The sequence below is a fragment of the Bidens hawaiensis genome, unplaced genomic scaffold, assembly GCF_021521415.1.
Source record: "Bidens hawaiensis isolate Kalapana, Puna unplaced genomic scaffold, B.hawaiensis_p1.1 tig00017939_1, whole genome shotgun sequence".
NCBI lineage: Eukaryota > Viridiplantae > Streptophyta > Magnoliopsida > Asterales > Asteraceae > Bidens > Bidens hawaiensis.
The window spans coordinates 282,768-299,446 of NW_027492705.1; the positions used below are offsets into that span (position 1 = coordinate 282,768).

General features: G+C 37.9%; 1 protein-coding gene across 1 annotated transcript; it reads left to right on the top strand.

Moving 5' to 3' along the window:
• The first annotated feature begins 2,736 nt into the window (after window positions 1-2,736).
• On the top strand, window positions 2,737-6,190 carry LOC143554974 (proline transporter 2-like). Its single transcript, XM_077044618.1, has 7 exons — window positions 2,737-3,020; window positions 3,793-4,017; window positions 4,101-4,195; window positions 4,271-4,460; window positions 4,537-4,661; window positions 4,738-4,953; window positions 5,546-6,190. Exons 1-7 carry the CDS (start codon window positions 2,924-2,926, stop codon window positions 5,921-5,923), a joined length of 1,326 nt encoding a protein of 441 aa, XP_076900733.1. The 5' UTR covers window positions 2,737-2,923; the 3' UTR covers window positions 5,924-6,190.
• The last annotated feature ends 10,489 nt before the right edge of the window (window positions 6,191-16,679 follow it).

The window sequence follows — 16,679 nt, forward strand, 5'->3', positions numbered from 1 at the left end:
CATCGCGTGCCGCGATGGGGTCCAAAACCCGCTATAAATAGGTTGAGAATGGGACGTTCATTTCTTGCTCAGACCTCTTCTTTCTCTATGAAATTTCACACACATATTAATACATATTAACGGTATAATACCCGAGTCGTAACGATACCCTATTCGATCGAAAGAATTATACACGAATCCGAAACCTCTGCCTGTTAAGGTATGACATTGTGCCATCGTGTAAAGTTTCTACTCTCGTGATTATCGTTACAATTTTTGGTTTTATACTAATCTAGAGATACTGTATTCTGTTTATCCTAGGTGCTTAATACCAGAAGGTTTTCTTTAATTGTAAACCTGCAAGGTGAGACATTCGAGTTTTTGTACCACTCACATTTGCGTGAGACAACTGTTTTTCCGACACTGCCATGATAATTTCAAAACCTATAAAACTCATGGCAGATGGTCTAAATGTTTCAAATATATTTTTAAAAGTATTTTAAATACATTACAGTGATTATGTCTCTGTAGACTTACGGGATGGTTACTACTGGTATTGTGGGGTTTTGTATACAAGGCTTGCCTACTGGGCTATTACACGTTACTTATTGGACAAGTGTTAGCCAATAAGTAATATGACCACAGTCATAGATACGGTCGAGTGACAAGTACCTTTCGGTAATTTGTAAGCAGGCAGATGTAAAAACATCTTAATGCTGTAACTGTAAAATGGGTCATTTACAAATGAATGTACTCACAAGTATTTCTTGCTGATCAAATATTTTAAACATGTTTCAGGTGACTTGTTAAAGACAAAGGAATGATGTCTGCGGGCTTCCAGCTTAAATAAGTGGCTTGTCACCAGAATAAAGAAACGTGTTTTGTAAATTAGGGTTTAACCCTATAAAACTTATGTTTGTATAATAAGGGATTAAATACCCGGTTTATCATAATAATAATCATGGTGTTTTTATAACTCTGATCATTTTTCCTAACTACGGTTCTGATGAAATTTTCCGCTGTAAAATAATTTAATAAACACCGATACCACCAATCAATGTTCATGGCTTCCCTCCCGGGGTATAGGGGTCGGGGGCTGTAACAAAAATTCATTCTGATATTAAACATTTTTGACATGAACAATGTTTGTAATTTAACTGGTTAAAGAAACCCAACCGTTTCGTATTGGTTACTTATAAAAACCTAATATTAATAACTAATGCAATATATTTTATATTAAACAAATTAACATATATATGATGGTATTAATTCTTTTAAATTAGGATGGAATTATTATTAATTGAAAATGAAATACTAAAAAGGAAATGTAATTAATATGGGAGAGATGAAGGAAAATTTTGTAAAGATCAATATAGTGATGACATATGGCATTTAGAAAGTTTTATTTATTAAATAGTATAGATTATGAGTATCTTATTACAGGTCATTGTTGATAGCCTAATGATCAAGGCATCAATAAAATAGTACGTGAAATTGGATGTAACTCAATGGTAGAGCACTCACTTTACTAGTGAGAGGTAGGAGGTTCAAACCGCACTATCACCAATTTATATGAGAGATATGAGGGATGACCCTGTCTTGCTAGGGTTCGAGTTATGATCTCACCCGATTTTATAGGCTTCTCGCTGTCGTGCCGTTTGGCGGGCGTGGGGGGCGGGTGTTATCCGGGAATCCCTCAATAGGTGGACCGTTAGAAGCTTCGTCCGTCCGGACTCGTGGCCGGCTCAGACTACCTTTAACCAATAAGGGTCACGTACGTGATATCCGGCGTTACTTAGTTGGTCGTTCAAAAAAAAAAATCAATAAAATAGTATTGCTCCAAACGAGAATAAAGTATGATGATTAATGTTACATAATGCAAAAAAAAAGGTTCGTTAATTAGCATTTTTGTCGAGACACGGTTTATTCTTAACATGACATGTATATTTAAAAAAAAAAAGTCTATAATTTAGGATCTTTTTTCATCGAATACATGAAGAATAAAATATTTATAAATTAACACTTATCATTGATATATATATTTTGAAAATTCTATAACATACTACAAAAAGTAAAAGCAACTTTCAATTAGAAATTAGTAAAAAGGTATAATTAGTTTTTCCATAAGGAAATTTAAAAGTTAGATTAAATAACATAGTACTCATTGTGTAAATTGTCGTCAATTAACATCTTTATAGGTCTGCTTGCCCTGTTACTAAGTATGATTTTTTTTCTCCTTTATCTCTCGCCACAACCACTGTCCACCATATCATACACTTGGCTTTAAGAAAGCACGCTTTAAGCTTAAAACGATTACCTTGATGCTGCCTACACAAGATGACTAAAATAAAAAAAAAAAGTGCAAGTAAAGAACGATTTTTGTACATGTAATTTTTATGCTTTTGCCTACACAAGATCATACATAAAATTTTATATCCTAGAATGTCCGATATAAAGTACACATATGTATAATCTAATTAATAATTAATAATGTATATACCTTTATTTACAAAATTACCTTATAAAAGTCAATTTTTGACGTAAAAGAGCATAGACATACACAGTAACACAAAGACAAGAGTTGAATTTTGCCGACCAATGACATCAATACCTTTTTCAAGATTTCAATCAAATTGATTCGTTCATCATCATGACTTATTAAAAGTTAAAACCCATACCGCATTTTTTATAATACCCTTCAATTATTTCTATATCTATAAATATGTACCTATGTACTCTTTTTACTTCGTGTGTGTCTCTTAAGTCTCCTCACACCCAATCTGAATAATTCCCCGTTGAATTTGCTGCCTGCGTGCATTCACACACACCAAGATACTTAAGAATATAATAATAATAATAATCATATTATTATTATATAGATAGGTTTATATATAAGTATACATCGCTGGCTTTGGTAACGGAAGATAGAGTTTATCTGTTGCCAATGACGGACGACGACGTTTCGACCCGTCCCACGAAGGTCCACTCCGATGAGCAGTTGACTATTGAGATTCCTGAAACCGCTCATCAGATTAGCAGCGGTACGTTAGTTTCTTTTACTTTTAATGTTTTTGTTTATTAAGGTTGCCGCCGATTTAAAATTATGTGAATTTTGTAACTTCGTGAAGAACAAGGTTGATAATAATATCATTTCACAAGTTGGAATTCAGATTCCATTTTTTTTATAAATTTTGAAGTCAAGGGAATAATTTTAAGTTAACTCAAATCAGAATAATATGATCAGAGGCTAAACATTGAAGTTTAAATCTATACTAATAACCTGTTTTTTGTACCTCAATTTCGGCTTTATCTATCCAAATCTCATAACTTTGACCGAATTACTTTAACTTTTTAAACAATTTTGATTTAGTTATCCAAATTTTGTAACATCAAGATTCTTTATCCAATGGCTCAAACATTAGTACCCTTAATTAAGGACTAAGTATGGTTATATTATTAGCTAAAATAGTACTATCTTTTTGTTTCCTAGCTGTTTAGTTAAATCCCTTTAGTTAAACAGGTGACCCACTAACTTGTTTAGTTAAACAAGTCAATTCACTAACTCGTTTTTCCCATTCTTTTTACAACCCACTCACTCGATTAACACTCCAACTTGCTTGACACGTTAAGTTGAATAATCTAAACGGGCCATGTTCAGGTTATACGATTTCAAGTGTGTATAGGTCAAGGTTAATGTTATTAACACGAAAAAATATGGGTCGTGTTCGGGTTGACCAATTCAACCTGTCAAGTGCGACCCGACACGATTGATACCCATGACATATTATTTATAACATCAATCGCTCAACGCAGATTCATGGTTTCAAGTGGGTTTTGTTCTTACAACGGGTATCAACAGCGCATACGTTCTGGGCTACTCGGGTGCAGTCATGGTCCCACTCGGTTGGGTAGGTGGGGTAGTCGGTTTAATCTTAGCAACCGCAATATCACTCTATGCAAATGCACTTATTGCCATGCTTCACGAGTTTGGTGGCAAAAGGCACATCAGATACAGAGATCTTGCAGGATACATATATAGTAAATCAACAAGACATTAATATTCTGTCTGTTAATGCATACTAAATGTAAACAAATAACCGATACTTTTATTACCATTTCAGGCCCGAAAGTTTATTCTCTTACGTGGGTGTTACAATATGTTAACCTATTCATGATCAACGTCGGTTATGTCATTTTGGCTGGTCAAGCTCTTAAGGTATTAATATTATCAGTAAGTACAAATTATTAAATGTTTATCACTCGCTTCTAACGCTATGCTTTAATTTTGTAGGCGGTTTATGTACTCTTCAGGGATGATAATGCAATGAAGCTTCCATATTTTATTGCAATTGCGGGCTTCGCTTGTGGCTTATTCGCAATTTGCATCCCTCATCTTTCGGCTTTAAGGATATGGCTCGGGTTTTCAACGTTTTTCAGTCTCGTATATATTGTCATAGCATTTGCCCTGTCTCTTCGCGATGGTATATTCTCTTATTAATATATAGCACTTTTATTTGTGAGTCCCACATTTTAAACCGAATTTATATGTTTTTAAAGGGATCAAGGCTCCACCTAGGGACTATGGTATTCCCGGGTCAGATATAAGCAGGGTGTTTACAACGATCGGTGCTTCTGCTAGTCTCGTTTTTGCTTTCAACACGGGAATGCTGCCCGAGATACAGGTTAGTATTGGGTCGGGTTGGCCTGAAATGGGTTATGTTTAATATGGTTTTTTAATGATGTTTTCTTGTTTAATAGGCGACAGTGAAGCAGCCGGTGGTTGGGAATATGATGAAGGCGTTGTACTTTCAATTTACAGTAGGGGTTTTACCATTATACGCGGTTGCATTTATGGGTTACTGGGCTTATGGGAATGAAGCAGATGCTTATTTGCTCAATAGTGTTAACGGGCCAGCTTGGGTCAAGGAATTTGCTAATATTTCTGCGTTTCTTCAAACTGTCATAGCTTTACATGTAAGCTTCCATATTTCCATAAATGTTTGACAAAGAATACCTGCCCAAAGCAAGTTGCAGGGTACCTAGGGGGTGTAAATGAGCCAAGTGCTAGTAAACTCTCGAGATCAGCTCGCTAAAGCTCGAATCGAGCCAAGCTCAAGCCTACAAATAAGCTCATTAAATATATGGGCATGGGCCTAAGCTTCACTAATCGTGCTTGAGTAGGCTTACGAGCCTAAACGAGCCAATAATATACAATGTTTTTCAATATAGGAAATTTGTACGTACATAATAATACTTAATAAATATATAACTATGATAGAACTAGTTAAATCTATACAGATACAACAATAAAATAGTTAATAAACAATAAACGAGCCGAGTTTGAGCTTGGAAAACTACTCACACGTCCATTTCAAGCTTTAGAATAGAGCTAGAATTGAGCGAGCTCAGGCTTGGCTTGGCTGGTTTACACTCATAGTTGTACCTGATCCCATTGATTATTGTAATCCACATCTTGGTTTTCCGGTAACAAGTTCTCATTATTATTGGTTTTCCGGTAACAAGTTCTCATTATTATTGTAATCCACATCTTGGTTTTATTTTATAGATTTTTGCAAGTCCGATGTACGAGTATCTAGATACAAAATACGGAATTAAAGGAAGTGCACTAGCCGTAAAAAACCTGTCATTCAGAGTGGTGGTGAGAGGCGGTTACCTAGCGGTAACCACCTTACTGGCGGCAGCATTACCGTTCATTGGAGACTTCATGAGCCTGACAGGAGCCATCAGCACCTTCCCACTTACATTTATACTTGCAAACCACATGTATTTGGTGGCTAAAAGGAACAAGCTCACTTCTATGCAAAAATCATGGCATTGGCTCAATGTTGTTTTCTTTGGGTTTATGTCTGTTGCAGCAGCGGTTGCCGCTCTACGGCTTATTGCTGTTGACTCCAAAAATTACAGCATTTTTGCTGATGTTTAGAATAGTTTTTATTGTATTTTTATGGGATGGTTAAAGATAAATCCCGTTTTAGTTATCTCATATGTCATATCGAATACTGATTTATTTTATATAGAAATAGTACACATGTGTCGGTTTATCAGAAGTTAAATGTAAGCTAAGTTATTCTAACGGTTTGTTATGCTATGATATCATGTTTGCGTAACATAGAAATGATACGAAAAGTTTGGTGGAATCATCTTTTTAGTCGGGAACTATTCTTTTGAAAACTGCGCTGGACCACCCTGGACTGAGAATCGATCCCCCTTCCCGGCTTTTGTTTTTCTCATTAAAGCGGTTGATCTGACCATTACTTTTTTTAAAAAGCTTATACCATGTTCAGATGAATATTTCTAAAGGTTTGTTATGCACTTATGCTTTGGGTGATTATTCTCTTGACTTTGAACTTTTTTTATGCTTGGATGATTAATGCTTGAAATTCTCTTGTTATTAGATTTCTATTATACTTTCTATTTTTTAAATTTTAAAATTAATTATAATCTCATTCAATAACCAATCTGATTTTTAAAACTTACCATAAACAGTTAAGCATACCGTTAATATACTCATCTTGTTTACGTTACTTAAGTAACAGATACGGATATATAATTTGCTAATAATATTTATTTTGTCAAATATGATTTGTGTGACTATGAACATTTGACTCGTTTCGTTGTAAGATGCTTTTAAAGACATGTTTACCTGTTTGAGCCGTTAGACATGAACACGTTCATCGTTGGCACGCCTAATGGTTAGTTTTATCTTCCATTTTTATACAATTACAAGTGGGTGATGTAGGAGTTAATCTCAAGCTGTCTATAAATTGGCCACCTATACAATCTATGTTGGGACGACTAAGGTAAACATATCGTACTCATACCATTTTTGGCATAAATTAAGATGATATTTTACTTAAAATATAGTTCCACGTAACTAATAGGTTCAGTTCTGTAAGCAAAAACATGATCAAAACTAGCATGACATAGACATCTCAATTTGGAAAGGTAGAAAATGAACGGGTCAGAACAGATTCGGCATGGCCAACCCACAAGCTAACAACCACTTTTTTTTTTTTTTTTTTTTTTAATTCCACCTTATGTTAGAAAACCTCCTTACTCAACCCGAAACCTTCTGTCTTTTTTTTTTTGTCATAGGTGGACCCACAAGCACTTTTGTATATTCTTATTTAAATTGTAATTTGTTTTCCTATGCATGTTGAATTAATTCCGATTACGGATTACCTTTTAACTTTCAGAGGCGGACATACCTTATGCCGAGCCGTAGCCTCCGTTACGGCTCAAATTTTTACGGATAGTGTAAAAAAAATATTTGGTCGATTTTCGTGTTTCGTTACGGCTGAAAAAAAATAACGTTCCGGCTAAGATTTTAAGCCCAACTAATATATGTTTTAAACCCAATCAAAAGATAAAGCCCAAACAAAAAAACCCATTAACCCAACCCAACCCAACCAACCCATTAACCCACCTTTGATCAAGTAAGTAATACGTTTCATACTTTTGTTACATAAACTTTAATAAAATATATTATATATGTATCTTATACTTATAATTTATAATTGTTCACACAAGTCAAGGGTCAAGGTTATGATGGTGCAAACAACATGCGAGGAAAGTTTAATGGATTAAAAGCTTTGATTTTAAGTGATAATCCATCAGCACATTACATACATTGCTTTGCTCATAAACTTCAGTTAGTGATTGTGGCTGTTGCAAAAAAACATACCGGTTTTAAAGAATTTTATGAATCTATTGGCATGGTTGTTAATACGGTTGGTGCTTGTTGCAAAAGAAAATATATGATGTTGGAGTTAAAAAGTGAGAGGATGAAAAATGAAATTCTTCTTGGTGAGATTAAAACAGGAAAAGGATTAAAACAAGAGGTTTTCCTTGCACGAGCCGGAGACACGCGATGGGGTTCTCATCATAGAACAATCACAAGTTTGTTAAAATTATTCGCGGAAGTTGTTGAGGTGCTTCAATTTATTAAATTAGATGGAGATAGTGTGCAACAAAGATACAATGCGAAAGGAATTCTATCATATTTTAAGACTCTTGAATTTGTGTTTTATATATACTTGTTAGACGAAATTTTAGGCCTCACAAATGCTTTATCAAAACAACTTCAAAAAAAGAGTCAAGATTTGTTGGAAGCGTCTAAGTTGATAAGCAGGACAAATCGAGCATTGCATAATTTAAGACAAACCGGATTTGACAAGATGTTGGCAAAAGTTACATCTTTTTGTGAAAAAAACAAGATTAAAATGTCACACTCCCGTCTAGGGCCTAGGAGTGCGACTCATAAGTTGGTATCGAAATTGTAAATAAATCAGAGTTGCATTTAGTTTGCGGAAGACTTATAAACTTTAAGGATCGAAAATGTAATATTAATATATATTCAAAAGACAGGATTATAACACCCGCTTAAGTTACAAAATATTTATGTGTTTAATAATTGCAAACCACCATGTTTATATATTAAGTTACAAAAGAAATCCGAGCCATCGGATATATCAATAGCACTTCGAAGCTTCCAAGCGCTATTCCTGTTCACTGTAAAATGTAATAACATACGTCAGCAACGAATGCTGGTGAACACGCTGACGCAAAATAATTTCTTTTACTTTATTACCCCTCGAGGCTACGCCTGCCTCGGCCCAACGTGGCTTAGGAATAACAAAGTCAAATAACACATTATAAACTAGAGCCTCTACACTAGGTCACCTCACGAACACTGCAGCATTCGACTTCAATTAAGTACCCGTAAATATACACAAACGGTTGTACTCCCTGCAGGAGAGCGTCCTACGACCAAGGGTGGTGCGATCTTGCCCATACATCGCGTAATACCACCTATGTAAGGATCCAGACATATGTATACCACAGCCTGAGGGCTAGGTTTATACCCATAGTTACGGTTTTAGGAACGCATAGTTCCTTGTAAACAATTTCACATAACAAGTTGACTTATTTTGAAAACAAGTTTAAAAGTTTGGGGGCGTATTCACCTTATCTCTTTAGGATCGGCTTCACTCACCGTCCAAGTGTATTTCCCTTTCTTTATCTCGAACCTATAGTTACGAGTATAAATATTTGTTAGTCGGATACACGATCCGGCTTAAGACCTTTATTCTTATATCTCAATCCTCGATTGAACCTCTAGTTCAATTCTTATTTACTTGAAAACCTCTTGTTTAAAAGTAAATTTATAAACCTTTAGTTTATATTCAAAACCCGACGTTTCTTCTTCTCCAAGAAACGTAATCATTTTTTATTATTTAAGAATACTCTTTATTCTTTAAATAATATTTTCATAACAAAGAATATAATCATACATACTTACACACATATATATGAATTCACAATATTCAATAATCATACTTTTATTTATTTCTTTGTTATGTTTTCTTTTCTTTTCTTTTATCGAGGTATCGAGTATAACCTCGACCTAAGGCCAAAGCCTTGAATATTATATTGAATTCGATATTACGTCTAACCTTAGTGGCGTACCGAAATCCTAGGGACTCGAGCAGCACTCCGACATCGCTTTACTTCTCGATCATCAAACAATTACGCCAAACTTTCGTACTCGTCAACACGCTTATCGAGATTCATTGCCATTTCAACAACACCTTCTTGGTATGTGGGTGGAGGGTAGCACAACTTATAAGGAAACGTCGGTACACAAACGAGAGTTTCGAGGCACGCTTATCGAGGAAATCGTGGCACGTTTTACGAGGATTTTTAGAGAGAGAGAGTGATATTTGTAGAGAGAGGTTAGAGAGCTGTGTTTGGTGCGCAGAATGAAGTGCCCATGGTCGCTATTTATAGGCAAAATATTGGTCCCCATCGCGCTACGCGATAGGTCCCTGATCAGGCCTATAGCGTATCGCGATATACACCTGATGACGCAGAGGTGTAGGCCTACCACGTGTCGACACGTGGCAAACACCGCTCCACGTGGCAACACGTGGCGGCAGTGTTGCCACGTGGTGACACGTGGCAGCACATGGTTCCACCGTGTGCCACGTGTCACACATTTTCAGACACCCCATCGCGATACGCGATGGGAGTCTCTTCTGACTCATCGCGTAGCGCAATGGGTCAGGAAAACAGATTTTTCGTTTTTAACCCTCAAGTTTGGATTTTGGCAATTTTAGTCCCTAGACTTTGGAAAGTTGATACTTTGAACTCGAAATTTTCACGGTGTCACATCCTCCCCACCTTGAAACAAATCTCGTCCTCGAGATTGCTTTACTCGAACAAGTGTGGGTATTTTCTTTTCATTTCCGATTCGAGTTCCCAAGTATATTCGGGCCCTCTACGCGAGTCCCATTTAACTTTCACAATTTTCAAAGTCTTTCTTTTCAATTTCTTTGTTTTCGAATCTTCAATTTTAATTGGACGTTCTACGAATTTTAAATTTTCGTTTATTTCTACGTCTTTCAATGGCATAGCCAAAGATTCATCGGTCAAACATTTACGCAGATTCGAAACATGGAACACATTATGTATTCCTTACATTTCCTCGGGCAATCGCAACTGGTATGCAACAGGGCCGATTCGTTCGAGTACTTCAAAAGGTCCAACGAATCGAGGGCTTAACTTTCCTTTCTTACCGAAGCGAACTACGCCTTTCCAAGGCGAGACTTTTAATAACACTTTATCACCGACATTGAATTCCAACGGTTTACGACAGACATCGGCGTAACTCTTTTGGCGATCACGTGCCGTCTTAAGTCGTTCTCAAATTTGGAGAACTTTGTCGGTAGTTTCTTGGACTATCTCGGGTCCAGACAATTGATTATCTCCGGTTTCAGACCAACAACGGGCGTTCTACACTTTCGACCATATAACGCCTCGAATGGTGCGGTTTGAATACTTGCGTGATAACTATTGTTATACGAAAATTCCATTAGGGGTAAGTGATCATCCCAACTTCCACCTAAGTCGATAACACAAGCGCAGAGCATATTTTCCAACGTTTGAATAGTATTTTCGCTTTGCCCATCCGTTTGCGGATGATAAGCAGTGCTCAGGTTTAACTTTGTACCAAGAGCTTGTTGGAAGCTTTTCCAGAAATGAGACGTAAAACGACTGTCTCGATCAGAGATGATAGACAACGGTACTCCATGTAAAGCAACTATGTTGTTTACATAAATACGCGCTAATCTATCCATAGAGTATGACTCATTGATGGGTATGAAATGTTCGGACTTCGTTAAACGATCCAAAATTACCCAAATAGCATTATGTTGTCGAGTCGTCTTCGGGAGTTTGGTAATAAAATCCATAGTGATTAACTCCCACTTCCAAACAGGAAGTTCGGGTTGCTGAAGCAATTCCGAAGGCTTTTGATGTTCAGCCTTGACTTTCAAACACGTCAAATATTTCGCAACATGCGAAGCGACATCCCTTTTCATCCCATTCCACCAATAGTTAGCTTTAATATTGTGGTACATCTTATCACTTCCGGGATGCATCGTATATTTTGACTTGTGAGCTTCATTCAAGATTTTCTCACGCAAACTTCCAAAGATTGGTACCCAAATTCGGTTTCCCATTCTAAGGATACCATCGTCACCCTTGACTAACGAGTCAATGGTGTCGTTACGCTTTTCGTCGGAGATTTGGTTTCTTTGATAGCTTGAGTTTAAGTTAACTTGATTTGTTCAATGAGATCTATTTGGAGTTCTAGACGTAATGCTCGAACTCTTTTTGGTTTCTCATGTTCTTTACGACTTAAGGCATCGGCCACAACGTTAGCCTTGCCTTCATGATAAACAATTTCGCAATCATAGTCGTTGAGCGTTTCCATCCATCGCCATTGGCGCATGTTGAGCTTTTTTTTGATCAAAGATATGTTTCAAGCTCTTATGATCAGTGTACACGGTGAATCTTACTCCATAGAGATAGTGCCTCCATATCTTAAGCGCAAAGATTATGGCACCTAACTCTAGATCATGAGTCGTGTAGTTCTTTTCGTGTACTTTGAGTTGACGAGAGGCATAAGCGATTACTTTCTTTCGTTGCATAAGTACGCATCCTAAACCTGAGTGAGATGCATCACTAAATACCACAAAATCCTCAGTACCTTCTGGCAAAGCCAAGATAGGTGCTTGCGTGAGCTTTTGTTTAAGTATATCGAATGCCTCTTGTTGCTTCATTCCCCATTAATATTTGATGTTCTTACAAGTTAAGGAAGTTAAGGGAACGACGATACGAGAAAAGTTTTCGATGAACCTACGGTAATAGCCAGCCAAACCTAAGAAACTTCGGATCTCGGTTGGCGACTTCGGGACCTCCCACTTAGAGATAGCTTCAATCTTAGCAGGGTCCACTTGAATACCGTTAACATTAATTACGTGACCAAGAAATTTCACCTCGTGCAACCAGAACTCGCATTTCGAGAACTTGGTGTACAAATTCTCGGTTCTAAGAATTTTTAGAAATGTTCGAAGATGAATTTCATGATCGGCCTTGGACTTAGAATAAATAAGTATGTCATCGATGAATACGATAAAAAATTTATCCAAGTACGGCTTGCAAATACGATTCATCATGTCCAAGAATACGGCTGGGGCATTAGTAAGTCCAAACGGCATACCCGTGAACTCATAGTGTCCATACCTTGTTTGAAACGCGGTCTTTGGAATGTCTTCGATTTGAACTTTGAGTTGGTGATAGCCGGAACGAATATCGATTTTTGAAAAATAGCTAGCACCTTGAAGTTGGTCGAAAAGATCATCGATACGAGGGAGTGGATATCGGTTCTTGATTGTAACTTTGTTCAACGCACGATAATCGATACACATACGCATGGATCCGTCCTTCTTCTTGACGAATAGAATTGGCGCTCCCCAAGGCGACGAACTTGGTTGAATGAAACCTTTCTCAAGAAGCTCATCGAGTTGTTTCTTTAACTCCTTCATTTCAGTTGGCGCTAAGCAATACGGAGCTTTGGCGATCGGAGCAGTTCCAGGAATAAGATCGATCCTAAACTCTACTTCACGATCGGGAGGGATACCAGGAAGTTCATTAGGAAAGACGTCAGAAAAGTCAGAAACAATAGGAACGTCTTTGATTTCTTTTGGCTTTGATTCTTCAGTGACGTAGGCCATGAATGCGAGGCATCCTTGATTCAAACATTTGTTAGCCCTAATCATAGAGGTTATGCTAACTTGGCCAGCGTCTTTGTCCCCTTCAATTTGAATCGTTCGTTTATCGGGGGCTTGAAGTTCAATAGTTTTGCTATTGCAAATAATATGGGCTTGGTTATCGGATAACCAATCCATACCAAGTACAATATCAAAACCATCCAAACTCATATGCAACAAACAAATAGGCAGAATATAACCAGCTAAAAGGATTTTTCCGTTTTCAAGGGCTTCGGAGATCTTAATGATTTCGCCACTAGCAGTCTCGACGCTTAGAGTTTTATCTAGTTTAGTTAATGTTTCGTTTAATAGACTACAGAAACTATAATCTATAAAACTCAAATTAGCACCCGAATCGAATAAAACTCTAGCATAGGTGTCGTTGACCAGGAACGTACCGGTTATGGTTTCCGGCACATCAGCGGCCCTTTTTGTGTCGAGTACGAAGACTCGAGCGTTTCCCTTTTTATTCTGGTCACTTCCACCCGCACCACCAGCAGCAGGCTTGTTCTTTGGGCACTCAAAACTCAGATGGCCCATCTCCTTGCAATTGAAGCAAGTCATCTTCTTCTTCCAACAGTTAGCGGCATCATGTCCGTACGATTATAGGACTCACAGACTTTAGGAGACGGGGCGAAATTGCACCGGCCCTTGTGATACCTCCTACAAGTCTTGTATGGCGTAGAGTTATTTCGGTTTACGCCCTTGCCTCTAAAGTTGGAACTTCCTCCAGTCTTTCCTTGAGCAGTCGTTGGAGTCACCTTCTTGTCCTCTTCCTTATTGCAGACCATGCCGCCCATTAAGTAACCAGCTAACTCCATTGCGGAGTCGGCCGTTTGAGGCAAGTGAGACCTCACCATGTCGCGAATTTCTCGCGGCAGTCCCCAAATATATCTAGTTACTTTTCTGGTCTCAGGGTTAACCAGCTGGGGAACAAGGCGAAAATACTCAAGGAACTTGGTATTATACTCTCGGAGATTTGTTCCTATGACCTTATGGTTAAGGAACTTGGTTTGAATCTGATCAGTCTCATGCATAGGACAAAACTTCGCCATCACCATGGTCTTAAACTCATCCCAACTCAGACTATACCTCTTGTCTCTTCCCTTGCTCATCAACAGAGCATTCCACCATTCGTGTGCTTCACCCTTGAACATAAGAGCGGAGTATTGAATTTTCTCCTCCTCGGAACACTTGCTTGTGATAACAAGAGTTTCCATCTCCTCGAGCCACCTCACAGCTGTGATGGCTCCCTTGTCACCATGGAACTCTTTTGGTCCATAGTACTTAAAATCTTTAAACGTAAAACCACTTATCTTGAGTTTCTTGAACTCACGTCTAACTCCGTCATCGGCGTTAGACTCATGCACACTCTCCTCAACATGAGATGGGTTTGGATGAGATTTTTCAGATTTTCGAGAGGGATGAATAGATGGATTAACAGTTCGGGAATGCCTAGATTGTCTAGATTGAGATCTAAACGCGGATTCTTCCCTAACCGCATATTTAATCATCTTTTGGATTTTATTCATATATTTTTCGGGAATTTCCTCATCCATTTCATTCATATTCTCGGGATCTTTCCCTTATCTCTCATTTCTTTCTCTCTCTCTCTCTTTACGAGCATTTTCATTCTCATTGTTGTTACTTTGTTCAGACATTTCTTTTTCTTTTCAATTAGGTCTGAAATTTTAACAGCATTTCTTTTTTTAAAACACACATTTTTATTTCAAATATACATATCACAAACGGATATGTATATTCCATATTACACATTCATATATATATCGTTTCAACGATATATATAACTGGTCCTATCCTTACAAGAGAACGTTTCAAACGTTCTTTATTTATACACATATCACATAAGACTATTTTACACATATAGTCTTCACATGGCCACCATCTTCAGTCTTTCATGTACTTCTTCACAGTCTTTGTTAGCTTGTTTCATTTGTGAAGAAGCCTCTCTCCCATGCTCTTTTTCTTTTTCCTTTCCTCATCCACCTTCTTCCTCCAATCATCGGTTTCGTGCAGAGCGCGGTCCAAGTGCTCTTCGTACGATTGCGGGATTACATTGGGGTATCCATACTAGGGAGGTGGGTCACGGTAACCCAGTGTCACCATCTCGTAATGGTTCGTCGGTTCTGGATACGGTACATAATCCCCGTCGGATAAAAGGTAGAGGTAGGTTTTGGCGACCTGGTTCTGTTCACGGATCCCGTCGGCTTGTTCTTGAATTGAGCAAATCTCTCCTTGATATGGTGGAAAGCTTGACGAAGTCCTTATTCTCAACTTCTCAAGACATTGAACATAGGGATCCACAGAACCATAGCTTGGGTTTTGGGAAGTGAGTGATCCATCAATTGGGCTTGGCATTTCATCGGGATTCTCCGGATGCTCTTCTTCCGACTCAACCTCAATCTCTTCCTCAGGGTCCTCAAGGTTCCCATCCTCCTCTTCTTCAGGATCTTCCTCATCTGGATCCTCCTCTTCCTACGGTTCTTCTTCCTCTGGTTCATTCTCCTCCATGGGTTGTGTGGTTTCATTGATTATTGGAATCATCTGGAAAGTCTCAGTAGGAATCATTACTCGCATCTTGGGTCTACGGGATGGTCCTTCTCCATTGTTTGATTGGGAACTAGCTTCATTGAAGGTGGAACTTCCGACATTCCATTCTTGTTGTTCAGCAAGATACTTCATCCATTCGTATGATGGTTGAGAGTTTGGTAGGTATCCGGTTGGATAACATTGTGGTGTCTCCGAGGGTTGGTAAGTAGTGAATGCTGATGGGTGAAATGTCGGTATTTAGAAGGGATTATACATTGGTATCGTCTGTGGATGGTAGCTCGAGTGTCTTGGTGGTTCAACATTTGGTCTTGGTGGACTATCGGGAATGGGTATCGGGTAGTGTCGACTTCTGGGATAGTATAAGGGTTTGGACAAATCTTGTTCCACATCTTGGTTAAAGTACGCCTCATAGTATCCGTCACTCATGTTGTCTTCAGGATAGGGTTCGGCAATTCCGGCTTCTTTTGCCTTGCGTACTTAATTTTCCATGTGAGCTTTAAACAACATCTATCAATATGGGTGGTTTAGAGTGTGGAGTGAGAAAGAAAGGTTACCAGCCTATCTTAATTCCTATACTTGAATTGAAGCTTGGGTATTTTTATGATACCCAATTCGCTAAGATCGATGGCTCTGATACCAACCTTGTCACACCCCCGTCTAGGGCCTAGGAGTGCGACCCATAAGTTGGTATCGAAATTGTAAATAAATCAGAGTTTCATTTAGTTTGCGGAAGACTTATAAACTTTAAGGATCGAAAATGTAATATTAATATATATTCAAAAGACGGGATTATAACACCCGCTTAAGTTACAAAATATTTATGTGTTTAATAATTACAAACCACCATGTTTATATATTAAGTTACAAAAGAAATCCGAGCCATCGGATATATCAATAGCACTTCGAAGCTTCCAATCGCTATTCCTGTTCACCTGTAAAATGTAATAAAATACGTCAGCAACGAATGCTGGTGAACACGCTGACGCAAAATAA